At 34.2% G+C, this 20,040-nt stretch overlaps 1 protein-coding gene across 6 annotated transcripts in view; it reads right to left on the bottom strand.

Annotated features, from left to right (window-relative positions):
• Positions 1–1,625: 1,625 nt before the first annotated feature.
• The window catches only part of Mia3 (MIA SH3 domain ER export factor 3), a 66,574-nt gene continuing 48,159 nt past the window's right edge, over positions 1,626–20,040 (bottom strand). For 3 of the 6 annotated variants that reach the window (XM_077802874.1, XM_077802872.1, XM_077802876.1), the window contains 21 exons: positions 18,474–18,495; positions 17,462–17,550; positions 17,144–17,221; positions 16,946–17,056; positions 15,648–15,719; positions 15,364–15,468; positions 14,598–14,720; positions 14,394–14,499; positions 13,314–13,369; positions 13,135–13,225; positions 12,825–12,963; positions 7,978–8,079; positions 7,080–7,140; positions 6,928–6,963; positions 6,784–6,851; positions 6,564–6,664; positions 6,246–6,383; positions 5,202–5,278; positions 5,005–5,076; positions 3,434–3,596; positions 1,626–2,457 (listed from right to left, as the gene is read on the bottom strand). In XM_077802874.1, the coding sequence (XP_077659000.1) occupies positions 2,138–2,457; positions 3,434–3,596; positions 5,005–5,076; positions 5,202–5,278; positions 6,246–6,383; positions 6,564–6,664; positions 6,784–6,851; positions 6,928–6,963; positions 7,080–7,140; positions 7,978–8,079; positions 12,825–12,963; positions 13,135–13,225; positions 13,314–13,369; positions 14,394–14,499; positions 14,598–14,720; positions 15,364–15,468; positions 15,648–15,719; positions 16,946–17,056; positions 17,144–17,221; positions 17,462–17,550; positions 18,474–18,495 (2,130 nt within the window). In that variant the 3' untranslated portion in view covers positions 1,626–2,137. The remainder of the gene's footprint in view (positions 2,458–3,433; positions 3,597–5,004; positions 5,077–5,201; positions 5,279–6,245; positions 6,384–6,563; positions 6,665–6,783; positions 6,852–6,927; positions 6,964–7,079; positions 7,141–7,977; positions 8,080–12,824; positions 12,964–13,134; positions 13,226–13,313; positions 13,370–14,393; positions 14,500–14,597; positions 14,721–15,363; positions 15,469–15,647; positions 15,720–16,945; positions 17,057–17,143; positions 17,222–17,461; positions 17,551–18,473; positions 18,496–20,040) is intronic. The other 3 variants (XM_077802873.1, XM_077802877.1, XM_077802875.1) reach the window with 2 other exon arrangements.

Below are 20,040 nucleotides of genomic sequence, written 5' to 3' on the forward strand. Positions count from 1 at the left end.
TTGAAGCAATTAACACAAAGCAATCTGTATCTCACAAATTAGTTGTTTAAATTTACTTTCTAGTGTGGGAGGGGATGAGTCACTGGACAATAATTACAACTATAGCAGTAATACTTGCAGGTTGAAACACTACTGCTTCACAAATGAAATGATTTTAGTAACTAAACTCAAACACAATTTGCTGGAGAGGACTTCTAAAACTTTTGAGATACAAAAGTATAATTGAATCAAGGGACAGTATTCTCTACACAACCTGTATATGGGCAGCTACCTTGGGCTTTGCTACAGAAGTGGTACAATCAGATGGATGTAAGGAGAGGCAACTATGGGTGGGTTCAGAACTGCTCAGATAAACTATGTAGAACGCATTATAACTTACTAAAAGAATAAATACAAAAAAGGCTTTAGAAGGAAAACTACTGTTGCCTTGAATAAAAAAATAAATCTGCCTTTCCTTGAAAATCTATCTTCCTAGCTGACATCACCTTTATTTAAATGCTATTTTAAAATTAGAAGTTATAGTAACTTCAGCATTGCCTTGTGTCCTGTAGAGGTTGAAAGATACATTCAAAATGTGTTTGTGACTTAAATTTTATTTTACATGGTTAAAAATGGCATAAGCTATTATATGGTTTTCCTCTTACACACAGCTGCTGCTTCTAATATTAAATGGAGGTTATGTAGATTGAATTCTTCCTAAAGGACTCAAATTCTTTTTGATTCTGAGTTATCTTCAGTAGTTTAGAGATTTTGTTTCACACTGAAGCTTTTGCCCCTATTTTGAGAATACTTAGGGGACATAAAAAGAACAATGATATGTTATGTTCTAGGTTTCAACAATCCTATTACTTTCTAGAATTTAAAAGAATGGAAGAATATGGTCTAGCAGTAAACAAAAGTACCAGGCTTTTATAATTTTATTTAAATCTTAAACCTCTTAAAATGTACTGTTAAAATTGCCATAATTAAAATTACAGTTCTGGAGAGCTAGTTCTTAGAAACATTGTTTTAAAGACAGTAGTTACAGATTCAGGACTTGCTTTAATTGATTTTTAAATAAAATATATTTGAGTATCTATCAAAAAAAAGAATTCAGCCCATAGTTGCTGATTAAAGACATTATAAGCCTTAGAGTTTCATTCATTCTTAGAGGATTATACTTTTCTAATTTTTTTATCATATTCCTTGAAAATCAGTGGCAAGGTATGGGAAAGAGAAGAGTGTGTTGTGTACATTTTTAAAAAGAAATTTCCTTATTTTTTATAGACACAACATACCACCTTATATTTTACTGTTATAATGCAATAATGGCAAAAGCAGTAGAACTTCAGGTCAAACAACTCTTGCTACTAATGTAAACTCATTCTCAGAAAACCATTCTCACATGGACAGTGGTTAGAAAAAAGTACATGAATGTGCTACAAAAATAGAGCCACAAGACTTCTCACAAGTAAAAGAAATCCTCTGTAGAAGTCCACAGTTGACCAAGGTCCAGCCTCCTTAACAGAGAGCAACAGGGAATATGCTGCCAAGTCACCATCTTCAGTTCTGAGAGTGAGTTTACATGCTTCCCCAATGGCACAAAGTCTCATGACGATCCAATGAATCAACAGACACTTGGGAAATATTAATAAACAATTTTTTATGAACTATTACAACAAAGAACTTCAGCAAGAAGGAAAATGAAGTTTATGATCTCTGAGTAAACATTTTTAGCGTAACAGTCTCTGCGACCAGATATTGAAAGAGAAAAAAAATCAAGCTTATAAAACACAATTTCTCTGTTATCAACTGGAATACACTAAAAATAGGATAATGGAAATACATGTTCTTAAAGCATTTCCACAGGAAATGTCCATAATTATGACATTCTAAATCATTTAGCAATTGTATATGCTACATTAACTAAAACAAAGGTATTCCTTATTGCACATTTTAAAATTGGAAGGATACTCTAGCTTAAGTGGGGGATATTTAGGGGGAAAATATTTTGGCTCAAAATGTATACTGCGCCAAGGCAGCTTCATTCTAAAAACATAAACCATTTAAAATAAACTTTTATATTTTGAAGCCAATAATCCTTTAACTTGATGAATAGTTCATAGTCCATTTTCTGACTAAGTGTCAGAGGTTACTTTTATGGGCCCTGTTTTAAGGCCTGTGAACAGCCCTCACTACTCTGAGAATTAGGTGTAGGTGGAGGTTCATCTTTAAAGCCTGAAGGCATTAAGTCTTTTGCAGCAGGTGGTGGCCCATAGTCTTGGGGACCATGAGTTGGAGGTGGTAATGGGGCACCAGGAATGAAGTACTCTCTTGGGCCAAATGAGCCTAAAGGTCTAAATGGTGCTGGTGCGGGTCCTGGAAAAAAATCACGAGGGTCAAAAGGCAAATCCCGTTTTCCAGGTGGAACACCTGGTGCATATTCTCTGAAGCCTATTGGTGGACGCATACCAGGACCTGGAAAATAAAAAGGAAGTTATGTAAATACCCAGAAATTTCTGAACTAGGGTGATTTCAAGTATGTTAATATAGTCTTTAATTTCTCCCAAGCCTAGAACATCAACTGGTGAACATCCTGACTTGCCAGATGAGGCAAACTGAGATGGAACAAGTTTAGGTTATAGCCTTTGACCAACCAGCCATGAAGCAACATATTAAGGATTTAAACATGGCTCTACCTAGCTCCAGGCTTGTCTTTTTTCTTTCCCTACTATATAATTGCAGAATTATTTCTATCTCACAAGAGCTCCATTTATATTTGGAAGTACTATATTACCATGACAAGATGATAGATTATGAAATAAGAACTTTACTACATTAAAGAAATTTTGATAAAAGGAAATCCCACTATTTATTACTGTATCCATTAAAAATTCATGAAGTATTTCAGCATGGACTTTACACATGCCATCAGAATCAAGGTGCATGCCCTCCTGGAAAAGGCCTTCCACGGCCACCTAATTAAATCAGCAACATTTATTAGGTCACTGTTAAATCCTTCCCTCTGACTTTTCCTTTTCTATATTCTATAACCTACTACTTATGCTTCCACTATGGGTGATTATAAACTTTATGTTACAGGATTTTCATATCTGTGACAAAATTTTAAGTTATGGCATGTGTCTCATCCACCTTTCCATCTATTGCAGTGCATATCAACAGATTTTCAACAAACATCTGCAGAAGTAATATTTCTGGCTTTTCTGTATATAGCCCCTTATCCTTGTCTATGAGAGATAGCTATTGCCTATCTCAGTATAAGATTATGTAGTGTCCCATATGTCCAAGAAAACTGGAGGAAAAGTTAAAATGTACTCAGCTTTATCCTTTCATTGTTAAGACCTGAGATAGCTAACCAACTGTTTTAGCAAGCAATAGAAATGAAAGATGAATGTGATTTATAAGTCAATCACTACTGTTCAGATCATCATACCAAATGGTGGAGGAATTGGCCGAGGCCCAAAAGGCCCACCGAGCTGAAGTGGCGGTCCATACCGAATGGGAGGTGGTGGAGGCCGTCCCATCGGGGGTCCCATAGGGGGGCCCATGAAGGGTACCCCTGAGAAAGGAGGGGGCCCTTTCATAGCCATATGAACCTGCAATTTAAGATTTGAAAGCAGTTAAAAGTTTTAAAATTCCTATGTATTAAGACAAAGTACCAACACCGATAAAAGCTAAAACCCAAAACAGGCACCTGTCCAGAGAACACCATCAGTGCAACAAAACTCTACCCACCCCTCCTGTGTATTCCCACTGACAGCTTACAGAAGTTGGAAGGATGCCACAAGAGGGAGCAGTTTGTTACTGATTATATCTGCACAGGAAAGGGAAAGGCAAGAGGACTGGCAGAGGTTATTAACAGAGGTGATTTCTGACCAGTATGTCATGCTGTATTCACTACAATCTATTTCAAAGGGAGTCCCCCCATCCCCATCACTTCCCTTTCATCACAATAGCTCATTACTTCCATATTAAGAATGAACAGAATAAAATGAAAAATCTATTCTCTACCCATGTAATAATAGCTACTATTCAGAGTATCTTCAGTAAGTCTTTCATATATTATTCAACCTCTGAGATCTTTAAGTAGACTGTCTTGTTTTAAATAAGAGGGAACAAAAGCAAATGGAATATCATAATTTGTTGAAGGCCACACTGCATATTAAAGGAACGGGATCCCAGGTTTGCCTCCAAGCCATGTTTTTCCCACCTCTACTCCTCTCTAACAATGGGTCTTTGCTCTCTTTTAAATCTTCTACTACAAAGGGGTTTGGGGTCTTATCTAAGCTGCCCTTAGATTTCTCCAGAGATGTATATTCCTGGAATATATATACACTGGAACTTGAGAAGTATTTTCCATCACAGTGCTATATACACAAATTAGGAAGACAAGGCTTTAATATTTACTTTCATTTACTGTACACCATTTGAGATATTGATTTATCATTTCCTATGAGTAGTGGGTTTGAAACTAAACAATTAAAAATTTATTTTATTATAGAGCTGCAGAAGACCTACCAGATATAATAGCAACACAGTTACAAGAGAATACACTTATGTGAACAAATGAGACCATTTCTTGGGACTGGCTCAAGAGGTCATTTCAGATTATCATTGTTTCACTGAAACAGTATTTCACTTTCAGAAAATCTGATGCCAATCTAATTCAAATCACTCAAAATAGGGTTTGCACAAATGGAGGAATTCTTAAATAACATTCTTCCAAACAAAAATAAAAATGATGAATTATATAATTTATAATGAATTTACTTTGCCTTAGAACATTCAACAGAAAACACCATATAAAGTTAGAGTGATAACTTTTCACATTCTGTAGTTCATTATAGTTGTACACACTTAAGCAACATTCCCAAGTTAAGGAGAAAAGTAAGCTCAATATTGCATGCAGTTTAAAGCAAACAAGATCAGTGTCATGCTCTGAATATCCTTCCCAGAAATGCACAGAATAAAACCCAATTCAGTTCTCAACCTCTAAGTACTTACTCCAACTGGATGCTCAGTCAAAGAAGTAATGGTGGAGACTGAGGGGGTCTCAGGTTCTTGGGGAACAGTTTGCTTTTTAAAAAACAAATGGGATAGTACAAATAGAACACAAAGAAGGATAAAGCAAAGAGCAAGTACTGTAGGAAAGCTACATGTTCCTGCATGATCACATGATTCACAGTAACTACAGAACTTACCTTGCCCTCATTCGTCACCTTAGCTGGAGAAGAACTTCTGGAGCTGCTGTTCATGTGAGCTGGACCACATCCTGGGTCTGTTAGAGATCAAAGAATGGATTCAGACTTATTCTAACATGAAAAGAATAAAAATCCTCCATCCACAATTACAGATTCTTTGAAATTACTTGGTCCCTTTACCAGAGGCAACGGGTTTCCCAGATGCCTCAGAAGACCAGTACGAGGTAAAGGTCCATCCATTGACCCTTGGGAAAGAAAGATCAGAGCCCTTGTATGCATTTTTCAGAAGAAATAAACCACTGGTGGGCAGGTCAGTGTTCAATAACTAGAAAGCAACATGAAAAATGGGTTGCCCAGGGGTTGGGGTCATAGCTCAGTTGTAGAGTGTTTGCCTAGCATGTTGTGAGGCACTGGGTTTGATTCTCAGCACACATTTAAAAAATAAATAAAGATATCATGTCCATCTACAATTAAAAATATTTTTTTTAAAAAATGGGTTGCCCAATACGTAAATCACAATTTATGAAGAGACTTAAGTAAAATAAAGAACTGCCTTGGGTTGATAGAACAGCAGATTAATAAGTACTGGTCCTAAACTTTAAGCTATAGACTTGAAGTATATGTAGGCTGGCTTTTCTTTAGTCTGTATAACCTGACTTCCAATCTTACCAAGACTACAGTCCTATTTAGAATTGGAAATAAGACTCAGTATTTCATGTTGGAAATATGTATGCTACATAAAGTTTAAGGCTACTTTTATAATATTTGGGAAAGGAACACCATAGAGATTTAATTTAAAGATAAAGGTTTACACTTCACAGTGTAAAATTTAAAAAAAACAATACAGGGACCTCCAGGAAAAAAAAAAAATGTTTTCTATTCTAGAACAGATTTTACAGAAAACATTCACTAAGATAAAGTAAGAAATTATCTTCTATATATTGTACAGGCCCAAATTCTATGTTTTCATTAGAATATTCAAAAGGGAAAAAAAAACACAAAACCTTGAAGCAGTTTACTATAAAGCAACATGTGAATGCTCACCAAATCCATTTCTAGGTGTATCTTTTCGATTAAGAGTAGCAGAAGGAGGTCTCCCAGCTGGCTCTGCTGTCAGTGGAGGGGAACATTCTCCACCACTCACGGGGGATGGACCAAAAGAGCCATTATGGCTCAGTGGACCTAAAGACAACAATGCCGTGTTACTACTTTAAGGCAGCCTTCTCCCTGACACCAACCCTCACCTCCCGCTTTAGCAAATCATTCAGATTATTTCATAACCATTACACACAGAAATAAAAACTAATTTACATAATTCTGCACCAAGAAATAAAATAGCTCCTTTTACAAAGTGCCCCCTACCTCTCCGAGGAGGATTTTGTAAATTTGGTCTTCCCGGCATAGGTTTTACAATCATGGGTTCATCTTGCCGCACTGCCATCTTTTGGGTCATTTCCAATAGTCTTGAATATTGAGAAAGAATGGGCTGAATTATGAAACAGCAATCTATTCCTTCATAGATAATATCTAGCATAACCTTAAAACACTATAAAACATATAGTAAGATACCAAAATCACATACTTCTGTCTCAAATTAGCAGCTTCCCTTTTCTCTTCAGCTATAGCTCTTTCTGCAGAACGAGCTTTGAGCTATTAAAGAGAAAATATTCAAATTCAGTTGCGGTAGGCTATGCACAAAATAAAGAAAAGGGGGAAAAAATCTTACCCAATTATCATGAGCTTTCTTCTCATGCATAGCAATCTGAAAAGGACAACACATTAAAAAAATATGTTTTTAGGGACTCATTATAATAGCCTATAATTGTCTGTATTAGATATCAAAGAATTCTGCAACTATAGGACAGTATTAATTACTACCTGGTTTTTAAATGAGCGCTCGGTTTTTTGTAATTCTTCTTCCATCTCTTCAATTCTCCGCCTAAGAATTACAACAATTGAATAACATTTGAAACATTCTGACCATTTTCCCTTTATTCCATCAGCTATACTTTTAAAGACTTTATCATACATAAGAAAAACATTTCTATAGTTATATGAATCCAGTGTGATCAAAACTAATACTACAGGCCAGGTGCAATGCCACATGCCAGTAATCCTAATGATTGGGAAGCTGAGGCAGGAGGATCACAAGTTCGAGGTCAGTCTCAGCAATTAAGTGGGAACCTATGCAACTGAGACCCTGTCTCAAAGTTAAAAAAAGGTCTAAGGATGTAGCTTAGTAGTAAAGCACCAAAAATAAATAAATAAATAAATAAAATCCTAATACTAATAACTTCTTTATCATTTAATTGCTAGAGATTCTGATTGATAAATTATAATTTCCTTAACTGTTCATCAGTGTGTTCTCAAGTAATTCTGCTAGAAATATCTTCCTCCTTAAAACTTTTTTTCAAATTATATCCATAGAAGATTTCCAAGGTCTATCAAATGCCACACTTTTGTGGGTCTTGATACATCACACAGCAAACTGATTTCCTAAAGAATTACTACAACATACAAAACCCCCAGAACTGTTTGCATTGACCAAGTTCCCTATGGTCTTGCACATTGGGTATAAGTAAATTTTTGTTAACATTTTTCATTTGTAAAGTTGAAATTTATTTTTCTCCTGTGTGAATTGAATGTATTCATATCCTCTCGTTATTTATACTTCCATGTTATTTTCTTCTATCTACATAATGTAAAAAAAGATTAAAAAAGAAAGCTAACACTAGTTCATTAGACATTGACACCCTCCTTTAGAAACTGAACTCACTTGTAATTTTTAACTTCCTGTACAGCGGAAACCACCTTTTCATCTGCAGCTGACAGCCGCTGCTCTTTTTCTAGTCTCTCATATTCTTCTTGGCTCAGTTTCCTAAAATAAAGCCAGTTATCAAATCAAAAGTTTCTCTGTGAATATCACTTCCCACAATTCTATAAAATGCTTAGGCACATAAAATAGGAATTCAAACCTGCAATTTCGTAAATCAAACTCTGGCAAATCACTTACATTTTCTAACTTCTCCTCTTAATTCTCTACTTACCAGTAAATAAAATAAATGTGAAAACAACATGTGCCCCAAGGGCAAGTATCCTGTGTGTAAGATAATAAAAACTCACTTTACTTCAATGTGGAAGATCAGGACTGATCAACCTAACAGAATTAAACATATTAGGATAAAGCAGGGGATAATTCTTTTCTCGTTTCTGCCATGGGTAGGACACTAAGTATATCTTTGTCATGGAGGAACTCTTTTCTCAATCCAAGACTGGTACCATAATAAAGATATAGTCAGTCAAAGAAAAAATCTTCTAGAATATGTCTTTTAGCTATGCAATTAACCACAGAACATTTTTCACACTTTAGATATCTATTTCAAAAGAATTGCAATTAAGCAAAAAGACAAATCTGAGTTTTGATAATGTCTGTCAACCAGAAAAAGAAGCCAAACTGACCCACGATCAGAGTATTATCTACTGACAAGTTTTAACTCTGATCATGAAACTCAAAATGTTCATCTACTGAGACAAAGGTAGCCACATTTAATGATTTTAAAAATACTATTTTCTGCTATCCTTGTACTACTTTAGCCATAGTTCCAATTCAAAAGATAATTAACTTGAAACTTAATTTTCCATAAATCAGAAGAACTATAGTAAAAAAGGATTATTGATACCAAATAGAAAAAGGGGATTATATATTCTTATATAGCTTCTCATTTAATTCTTCAGCAAGTATTTTATGAGTGGCTATAATATACTAGTTACCTTGTAAGATGCTAAAGAATAAAAGAGCTCACTGTTTCAGGTATAAATGACGCCTAAAGGAATATAATAATTTTCCTCACTGGCTTAAGAAGGAATATGGAGAAAACTGAATCTTGAAGGACAGAGAGAATTTTGTTTCCAATTATCAAAGAGTTAGTCTGAGAGCACTAAGAACAATCAAAACATCTTTATAAGAATATAAAATTGTGTTTGAAAGGATCCAAGCTAAAAAGGCAGTGAAGATATATGTATGTGGCCAAGATCCATTAGAAAAAGGAATCTCAGAATTACAAGTAAGGCTGGCACTTTAAGGTACTTTTCTCCTAGGTTTACCCACATATTGAAGATAACACAAAGATATAATGAGTCTGAACTAAGCCTTCATCAAATTCCTGGGCTTGGAGGAAAAAAGAAGTGTTTGGGGCTACAAATAAAGGGACCCTTAATAAAAGCCCTAGCCTTTGAGTTTAGATTAGAAAGTACTGCACAGTTAAGTGATGAACAGGCAAAAAAATCCAAAAGGAACAATACTGAAACATTGAAAAGACAAGTCATTTTTTAATTATCTTAATTGCTGACTAAGTTTAAAGTGACAATCTTACTCAAGTAACCTCAACACTTTTCTATAAGAAGATAACTTCATCTTAGTCCTCAAATTTCATCTATAATTATCACAACAATGTTAGCCAATCAAAACTGACCAGGCACTCCATAAGACAAAATTCTGTGAGAAAAAATCCCACAGAAAAGGAAACCACCTAATGGGGTTATCCGTACATGTTTTAAAATCACTGTGCTTTATATAGTCAAAAAAGTAAAGTCAAGATTATGAATTTCAGGGCTGGGAATATAGTTTAGTTGGTAGAGTGCTGCCTTGCATGCACAAGGCTCTGAGTTCAAACCCCAGCACCACAAAAGAGGAAAAAAAAAAAGATTATGAATTTTGTCAAAGGATTAGAAACTATAAAACCAAGAAATAGTTGGGTGTGGTGACCTACCTACAGTCGAAGATACTCAGGAGGCAGAGGCAGAATGATGAGATTAAAGATAGCTTGGAAAGCAGTAAGACACTAGTCCCTTATGAGAAAGAGCAAGGAGTCTGGGGAGGTAGCTCAATAGTAGAGCACATGGATCAAGGTCCTGGGTTTGAGCTGTAGTACTGAAATAGGACTGGGGTTGTGGCTCAGTGGTGAAGCACGTGCCCCACATGTGTGGGGCACTGGGATCAGTCCTCAACACCACATAAAATAAATAAATTATTGTGTCAGGCTGGGGATGTGGCTCAAGCAGTAGCACGCTCGCCTGTCATGCATGCAGCCCGGGTTCAATCCTCAGCACCACATACAAAGATGTTGTGTCCGCCAAAAACTAAAAAATAAATATTAAAATTCTCTCTTTCTCTCTCTCTTAAAAAAATCCTATAAAAAATAAAATAAAATATTATGTCCATCTACAACTAAAATAATATTTTAAACCCTGAACTTTTTAAAATCCTAAACTCAATGAATGATTTTAGCAGCAGATTTGGGAAGTAAAATAAATCCTAGCACTTTTAAGACAGGTCAGAAGAAAATATCCAGAAGAAGTAAATCCAGAATGTAGGAGGCAGGGGAAATCAAATTCTAAAATGCATTATTATAATCAGAAGAGAGAATGAGGTGAAATCAACATTTAGAAAAAGACTCGAAAATTCAAGAAATGTTTAATGGTCCCAAGCAACATCACTGCAAGAGGAAAAAGTGGGTGGGGTGGGGAAAACTACACCTAGGCACTTCCCAATACAACTGTTAAAAAAACAGAGAAATGACTACAGGAACTAGGGGAGGGATAAGACCAAACAACAATGATAATGGACTCCTTAAAGAAAAATTTTAAAACAGATGATAATTAATTGGATATTTTTAAATTGCTAAAACTAAGTAACAGTCAAAATTCAGTAGCCAAAAGAAAGATCCTTCAAAAATGGAAACTGGTTTTAACTCTAATCAAGAAGTTCATGTCAACCTAATACAGATTATAAAGGTAGCAATATTTAGTGGATAAAATACTATTCTCTGTTTATCCTTGTACTACTTTGATACACTAATCAAGTCTATCATTAAAGGACAATGTTCAAATAGAATGAAAATAATTTCAAATAAGAAACCAACAGTGTAGAATGCAGAACTACAGAAACTTTAAATATGTGTATAAATTGAATGAATGTCTTGTGGAGTTCACAGTATATGAAGTACTAACATACAATGCCACAACAGTTATCTGATTCAGGAGCTACTTAAAGCCCATAAAAAAAATAATAAACCTATTAATCTACGTCAGGTTTTTATTAAATCCAGAATATATACCATGGCCTTTAAATTATGAGAAGATGAATAAAATTATAATTATAATTATATAATCATAATTCCATTATAATTTATGATTACATCAAGCTTATACAGGGGATGAGGAAAATAATTAAAAATATTTAAACTATTAAAAAGATACAAGGAAGAAAAAAAGGACAGGTCATCAAATAGAAAGCAAAATCTTCATAAACCACAGGCACATATTGACATGGACAGACTTATATTTTAGAAAGTCCACTCAAGCGGCTATAGAGAAAATTACTAAGAATTTGAAATAAATTATATAAAAATATAAATAATGGAGAATGAAGACAGATGACCTAGGTTAGAAACAGAAAAGATGACACAGGCATGAACTAACATAGTACCTGGGGATGAGTAAAAAGAGTACAAACCACAGATGATGACTGAATGAATTTTGGAGGAGTTGAGGAAAATAGTGCTACAATTTAACTGCATTACAAAGAAAATTAATTGCCATTTATGTCATTCATATTACTAGTAGGGACAGAGAAAACAAGTGTTCTTTAAAAAAAAAAAGTGATAAAATGAGAAATGTTTCTTTGAAACAGGCCAGCATTTAGAACTGGCCTGAACAAAAATTTGAGATTCTAAAAAGGTCGCTTGGAGATCACAGAATTTTAGAAAAGTTAATGGAAAGGTTTCAATATTTAATGCATTAATTAGGCAACAGAAGTCAAAATACCTAAAAATAGTTAGGTCTGTAAGAAGGTCTGTCTTTGCTTTAACAAGATTTTATATATATATTATATATATGCTGAAGAGTAAAATCAGGTGCAAACAAATAAAATCTGACACAAAAAACCTATTTTTAGAGAATTCAAGTATTTTTGTGGATTAAAAACTTCAAATGAACTTTCAAAAAATAGCTCCACACTGAGAAGATTAATATATAAATATATACTACAAACAAGTACTTCTGTAATCATAACTCCTAAGGTCCTTGCCACAGTTCAATTTTTAGTGTGAACATCTGAGATATTCAAGTCCAAAACTTGTACCATCAATAAGTAAATATTATTCCTTTTTGAAGTTTTTATTCTACTAAAACATGTCATTCCAAATCACTCAGTATTTTTAAAGGTCCAGAGTTAGAGATACAAGTTCAAAACATTAGAATTACATAACTGATCACAATGAAAGGTAATTAAAATAAATAGTGGGATCATAGAAAGGGTCTAGATCTTTGAGAGATATCTCCACATCAGTGACTGTTAATACCAGTTTACCACTTCCTGCCTTCATATGAATTTGACAATTGATTACGATGTCCTCACAGCCTTAGTTTATGGTTCCAACTACCTCAGGACTCTTAAGACTGACGATGGAAAGAAAAATGCAACTTATAGGAAACAAAATACCAAGGAAAAAAGACAAATCTCTACTTATTACAACTAGAAGAAATTGTAAATAATCTTAAGAAAAGATAAAATTATCTGTTAGTTCACACAGTGATAACAATAACAAACAATGAAAATCTTACTTTTGTAATGCCATCTCATTTTGCTGGTAGAGTTCATTTAAAATTTCCACTTTCTGCCTAAGAGTTTTGCATTCCTCTTCCAGTCCAACTTTAGAAGACCGTAGTGAATTGCAGTCACTTTCTAATTTCTTTACTTGGTCTGTAAAGGATAAAACAGCTTATCTCTATATGTGTACAAGGACTTAAGAACTTGTTTGAGGGAGTAGTGCCAAGAAAAGTAAGAAGCATGAAAGCAAGAAGCCATTCTTTATCTTTCCAATAAAATTTTAAGTCTTTCCAACATGGCAATTTCTTCTCAAGAAGAACCCACCTTCTAGATTACATTTTGTGGACATCGAGGCTCTTAGCTTAAGTTGTAAAAGTTTTAGATCCTCTTCAACTACTGATATTGTAGTTTGTGTCTAAAAATTGCAGAAAAGAGAGGTATTCTTAAAAGTGAGGCACAGGAAGAATTCACAGGCACTATGGGACTCTTACAAAGAACTATACCCGAGAGACATCCATCATCTGCTTAATTTGATCTTTGATCTTCTCGTTCCGATCACCTAAAAAACAAAAGACTTTAGCTTTTTCTTTCCTTACTTTTAACTCTATATTCTCCTAACTTCCCCAAACTAAAGAATGATTGTGTTCAAACACCAGAAGAAAAAAAAATCAATTAAATAATTAAACTGATTAGACTAATGACTTTTAAGAGAATTGCAAGCTTAGATTTAAAAAAAAAAAAAAAAAGAGAGAGAGGTGAATTTCAGACTGGGGTTGTGGCTCAGTGGTAGAGTGCTCACCTAGCATGTGTGAGGCACTGAGTTTGATCCTCAGCATAAAAATAAATAAAAGTACTGTGTCTGTCTTAAAAAAAAAAAAAGGTGAATTTCTAGTTTGCACAACTAAAATGTTATCTATGCTATTCTTGTAAGATAAAAGCTTTTCTTCTCTCTCAGATCTATCTTCACCTGGGCAAGTAAGTGTCTTGTTTAGAAAGATTCAATCCTCTATTTTCTCCCTGAATCTACTACCAGGTGTGGTTTGAAATACTTGCTATGTAAGCAATATCCAACTTGGGAGAAAACATCTGGAAATATTTTCCTCATCAGTAAACACTGTTACACTCCCTCTCTAGCTTTCTGATAGTCTCTAGCCTCTGTTCTCACAGCCTTAGTTTATGGTTCCAACTACCTCCGGACTCTTAAGACTGACTGTGGACCTTAAAACCACAGAGCCATAGAGATGATGAGTATCAAAATCAAGTATCATCTGCATAAGAAATAAATTTCTCTTACTGTACAATGTTCAATACTTAGAGGTATAGGATGTGACTATTGTAGCTGCAGTGTACTTACTAGTTTTCAATGGGATAGAAAAAGTCAGTGTTCTTCACATGCCTATTGCTACATTATACCCCAGCAACCCACCTCTGCCAATGCAACAGACATATCTATAGATCCAGTGATATGTGTCTACAACCCTGAAGCTTAAGAAGAAATTCAGCCAGCTGAAAAGTGGCATCTGTATACTTAATTAAAGACAGGAAAGCAAAAAAGAATTCAACCTCCCTGAGACTGATCTTACCTGCTACCTCTCCATTGGTTAATTCATCTGACCCATCTCTACTTTGATCCTCAGATTCAGATTCACATTGTAACCGATTCAACTGTGTGATGTAATCAGTCAAAGCCTAGAAAAGAAGCAAAAGGTTGGAAGACTCTCGATTTTAATTCAGAAGATTTCAGGAGAATTCATGAGATGAAACATGTATTTGGAATATAAACTTACATTAATAGTATCATCTTTGTGACTGAGAGCTATTTGTAAATCTTTCTGGGACTTCTCAAATGATTTCATTTGTTCACTGAGCTCAGCGTGTGATGTGCTCCAGTCTTTGACTTCCTGCTGCAACTGAAAAGTCAAAACACATGAATTCCTATGGGTTAGGGAGGGGTTTCTGCACTGGATATATCAGGACTACAAGGCTTAGACAAAGAAATAGAGAGCCATACTCCTCGGTGGCCTGCCTCAATCGAGGGGGTTGAGACCTTGGTTAAGGAAAAGGGCAGAGTGGCCCCAACTCTCACAGCTGCAGTAAGAACATCAGAGCTATCAGGAAGTTGACCCTGTTTATTGCATTCCCCAGAAAATTGCTGCCAATTCAAATAATTTACCTCCAGCAGGAATGGCTGGGCACATATGACTGTCTCCTAAATTTAGATTCCTTATCATGTAATCTTCCCTTGGCCAGTGAATCAGTAACTACTCAAAAGAGGATCATAAAATACTTAATTTTCTGGTTTAAAAAGTTTCTTTGAGGCTATGCAAGTTAATAACTGATTGACATTTGATAAGAAAAGCAATAATCCAAAAATCCAAAACAGATGGAGACCATATATATGCACTCAATTTGGGGAGCATTGTTTAAACTTTGCATATCTAGAAAAGGTCCTACATGAATATTCCTTACCTCAGAAACAGATCCAAGAAAGATTCAAGATAATGATATTCACTTCTCTAGTTTACATTACGTATGACATCAAATTTTCTTTACCTGCTCTTTCTTCTTCTTAAGCATGGTATTTTCTTTCTGAAGCTGACAGCATTCCAACTTCACCTTCTCTTCACGAAGCTTAGCTTCATTAAGGACAATTTGAAGCTAATGCAAAACACTACAGTTAGTGAATTAATTCCAAAGAAAAAACAAAGTTATACTTTCCCAAACCAGACATCATATAGTTCTCATTTTTTGCACATTTTAGCACACCTCAAATTTTTGGTCCGCCACAAAACTAAGATGTAGTATTAATATCTGTTAGCAAGAGTTGGCAGCTTTACCTCTGAAAGTTCAGAAGTATTCACTGAAATGACATCTTTAAGCTTCTCTATAGATTTCTTATTTTCCATTATCTGCCAGGTGAAAACAGAACACAAAATATGCATTAGGATTTCAGTAGAAATACTGATATATATATATGTGTGTGTGTGTGTACACATACACACACACACATATATATACTAAAAAAGATAAACACAACAAAATTTTTGTCAAGCCATCCCATTACATTTCAGGTAAATGCAGGGGATCCAGCTTTGGACTAAGCAAAAAATCAAGAACTGAAAGAGATGAGGGAAAATGAAGTCATAAATATTTCATGGCATCCACAACCTTACTGTTTATGAGATAACCAGAAAAAAAGGTCAAAGTATAGAAAATCATAATGCAATAAGTAAATAAAATGTTTTAAGGCATAGAAAATTAACTAATTAATTACTGTTTCAAGTAAACCAGTTCAAATTAGTAATTTTTTTTCTAGTGATAGAGAAAAAAAGTTCCCAAGATCATTTTTAAAATTTTCTTATCTGAAGTAAAAAATGATAAAATTTAAGGAAGAATAGACTAATCTCACATACAGAAGAATTCCAAAATATTTATAAAGATACTCGCTCCTTAAGGAAGTGGACATAACTCTGCAATCTTTGTTTGCAATGCCTGGGATTGAATCCTGGGCCTCATGCATGCTAGGCAAGTGCTCTACCATGAGCTGCATCCTGAGCTTGTAACTCTTCATACTTTAACTGTGGGCTGTGCATGGTAACTTCCAAAGAACACAATATGAAAAGGATTGGAAAGAATTTTTACAGTGGAGAAATCTGATAAATACTACCTCAGCTAGGTGATCAAGCTTACTTGGGGGTAGGATATTTCAGAACACACTCTCTACTATCTTTTGCAACTTTACGTAATTACAGAAACTTATAGAAATTGAAAATGAAATATGTAAGTAAAATTTTTTTAAGTACAGAAAATTGATTAATTCATTACTCTTTCAAGTAAAAAGTAAACAGATACTGTTCAACTGGACAATAGTTTTTTAGTTGTTCTGCATGTTTCCAAGGGCAGAGCAAAGCAATATGAAAATTATCCAAGGTTGAGAATAAAAATATTTCCTAGGCCCATAAAAATAATTTGTTGTATCAGTACTTAAAAGTTCCACAAAATGGGTAGAAGTGGGTTCAACTTCCTTGACTCCTAATCTTACTTTAGTTAACAGCTGGGCTAAGTTCAACTTAACCAATTTTACAAAATATTTCAAAAGCCAAATTGCAGTAACACTTAGCAGCAAAACTCTTACCAAGTCCTGATTCTTCGCTTTCTGTTCTCTCTCAGATTCTAACATAACATGAAGACTTTTAGCTCTCTCATCCAGAAGTTCTTTAGCTTTTTCAAGAAGCTTCATTTTATCCTGGAAAAAAAAGGTGTCAAGATTACTCACTCATTACATTTACTTTTGAGTTTAGAATGTAATTCCCCCCAAAGAAGGGATTTTTACCTTATATTTAGTTGCTTCATCAGAAAGAATCATATTTTGTTTCAAGGTCTCTTGGACCTGTTTCTTTGATTCCTTCATCTATGTAAATAAAGCATTCAGAATTAAGATACACAAATTATAGTGCTACTATACAAGTTACTTCCAGACAAGTGACCCTTTCCAGAAGAAAGCAGTACTTAATACATATGACTGCTTAGAATTTGGATGATTTGTAGGAAATAATGAAACAAAAATTTTAAAATATGATTTTTAAATTAAAACAGGTAGAAATGATTCAAGCTAGAACCAAGGGAGAAAGAAACAAAAAAATAATTATACCTTCTGTTCATAATTTGACAATTTCTGCATTAGTTCTTCATTTTCTTTCATGAAATTGTTCACCTTTTTGGAAATTTGCTGTTCATTGACTAAAAGGGGGAAATACACAAGATTATTACAATCACTAAATGAAATTCAATTACTCAATCTACTAAAAGCAAAGACATGTTATATGGTACTATGAGGAAATACTTCTTAGCATAACTATTATGCTTTTAAAAAGCAATCTATGCTTATTAGCAATAAGAGTATAAAAATTATTAAAATTTAAGAAAAATATAAGAACAATGATATTTTGCTGGGCACAGTGGTGCACACTTGTAATCCCAGTGGCTCAGGAGGCTGAGCTAGAAGGATCCCAAGTTCAAAGCCAGACTCAGCAAGAGCAAGACACTAAGCAACTAAGTGAGACTTGGTCTCTAAATATAGGGGTTTGGGGATGTGGCTCAGTAGAGTGCCCCAGAGTTCAATCCCAGGTACCCCTCCCATCCAAAATGATATTTCAATTTAAGCTTATTTCACAGATGGGAAATACAGTAAAGTGTTGTAGTTTGATATTCCTGCCTTCTCAAAACACTTTCTTTTCAGAAAATGGAATCATTTAATTCTTTGCAAAGAAAAACAGAAATGAAAACATACTGATTCACATTACCATTCTTTAAATTATCTACTCAATTACTTAATGCATGATTAAATCATTAGCATAGAAATACTCTTCAAATGTAATACATCTGCATTACATCAATATTCAAAGTTAATCTGCCCCAAATTAAAACTTATCATCATCTCCCTATCCACAATTTGTTCCTCCTCTTTATCTCCTATCTCAGAGTTGGAACCATCATCATCTACTCTATTATCCATGCTAGCAACCTAGGAATAGTAAAATTTTCAGGAGGTAAAAAAGATAGTAGACATTAAAAGTCACTGTATCTACTTCTAACATACATAAAACACACATCAAACACCAATACAAAGGGTTATTACAAGTTTAAGAAACCTAAAAATTTACCTTGATATACTCTATCTTTTACCTAGAAGAGAGAAAAAAGATTAAATTTGATGTCAAACATCTGCTCAATAGAAACAGCATTCCTAAAACAACAGTCAGAATCATAACCAAGTGAGAATTTAATAACATTCTGGTTCAGGATAATAATTTATAGGATTAAAAATAAGTAAAGGTTAACAAGCCTTTTAAATTTAATTGGTAGTGATATTTCATAAATAGCCTCTGACATAAAAACACTAAGATATGTACCTTATTTCACAGTAAAGATGTGTGTGTGTATGTGTGTGTGTGTGTGTGTGTGTGTGTACTCAAAATCATTTACTTGACAATTCTAAATAACCAGGATAAAGTCTAGAAACAATGACTATTCAAAAGGAATCTGAGGAAACAATATTAAAGGCATAATCTTTGTACTAAGATATGCCACTTTCATTCACCAGAAAACATCTTAGAACTCCAATTTAAATTTGGCTATTGGCTGAATTTAGAAACTAAGAGGCTACATCATCTTATTTCTGCAAACCACTAAATATATAGCAAGAAATCTGAAAGGGAAGACTGCTAGAAGAAAATGCACAAGCAACAAGGGAAATGACAATTAACATATTCTGGAAAGGACAAAAACAATCATTTCCCAAAGACAGCAATAAACTGCCTGATAATAAAACCTAAGCAGAATTTTTTTTAAAACATCACTAAATTTCTTTGTAACTTAGCATACTACTTTCAAATGTTATAAATGGTGATGGGATACTCAGATGTATCCATGGATCATCCATGGGATCTTCATAATAGGAAATTGCATTCAGAAAACTCCAACACAGAAAGAAATGAACATTTCTTTAATGTCATAGCCTTGCTAACCTTTTACTCAAAATGACAACAGAGGAAAATGGGAAGTAGCATAAAAGCAGTCATCTAAGGTAGGGACTAAAGTTCCAAAGTCAAATGCTGAAACTGAGGAGCAACAAGCTAGGAACCAGATCCCACATAACCTAGTGAAAAGAGAAACAAGTACCGGGGTTCTTGAAATGAAAGAAACAAGAGAGAGAAATATAAAACGTTTTCATGTTTTTCCCTTCTCTTTATCCTTCTATTTCCTTTTTCCTTTTAGCTGAGAAAAAGTTCAATGAGATTAGAAAATTCCTCACAGGAATCCAGGCAAACGATTCTTCTAGGGAATACTTTTTAAGAGATTTTACACTCAATTGTACAAGGAGAGGAAACTTATCTTAACAATGATATGTCTGAAATAATTAAGAAATCAGAAAAAGAACACTCAGATTTGAAAAGATTTGTATCCAATGCTTTTGGCCTCTTTAACTGTTAGGCTTTTCATATGCAAAGTCCATTTACCTAAAATAATTTTCTTCCAATTATGTTAAATAACTATGAAACAGAATGACCTACAGTACAGTATAAGCGCTCTTATACATATATGTACACACATACACAGAGATAGACTAATTCTGCTCAGGAAAAAAAAACTTAATGAACAAAACATTTAATGGATTTTTGGACAACACATAATCTATACTTCCAAATAAAAAGGTATTTTCTGAACATA

Source organism: Urocitellus parryii, chromosome 9, assembly GCF_045843805.1.
Source record: "Urocitellus parryii isolate mUroPar1 chromosome 9, mUroPar1.hap1, whole genome shotgun sequence".
Lineage (NCBI taxonomy): Eukaryota > Metazoa > Chordata > Mammalia > Rodentia > Sciuridae > Urocitellus > Urocitellus parryii.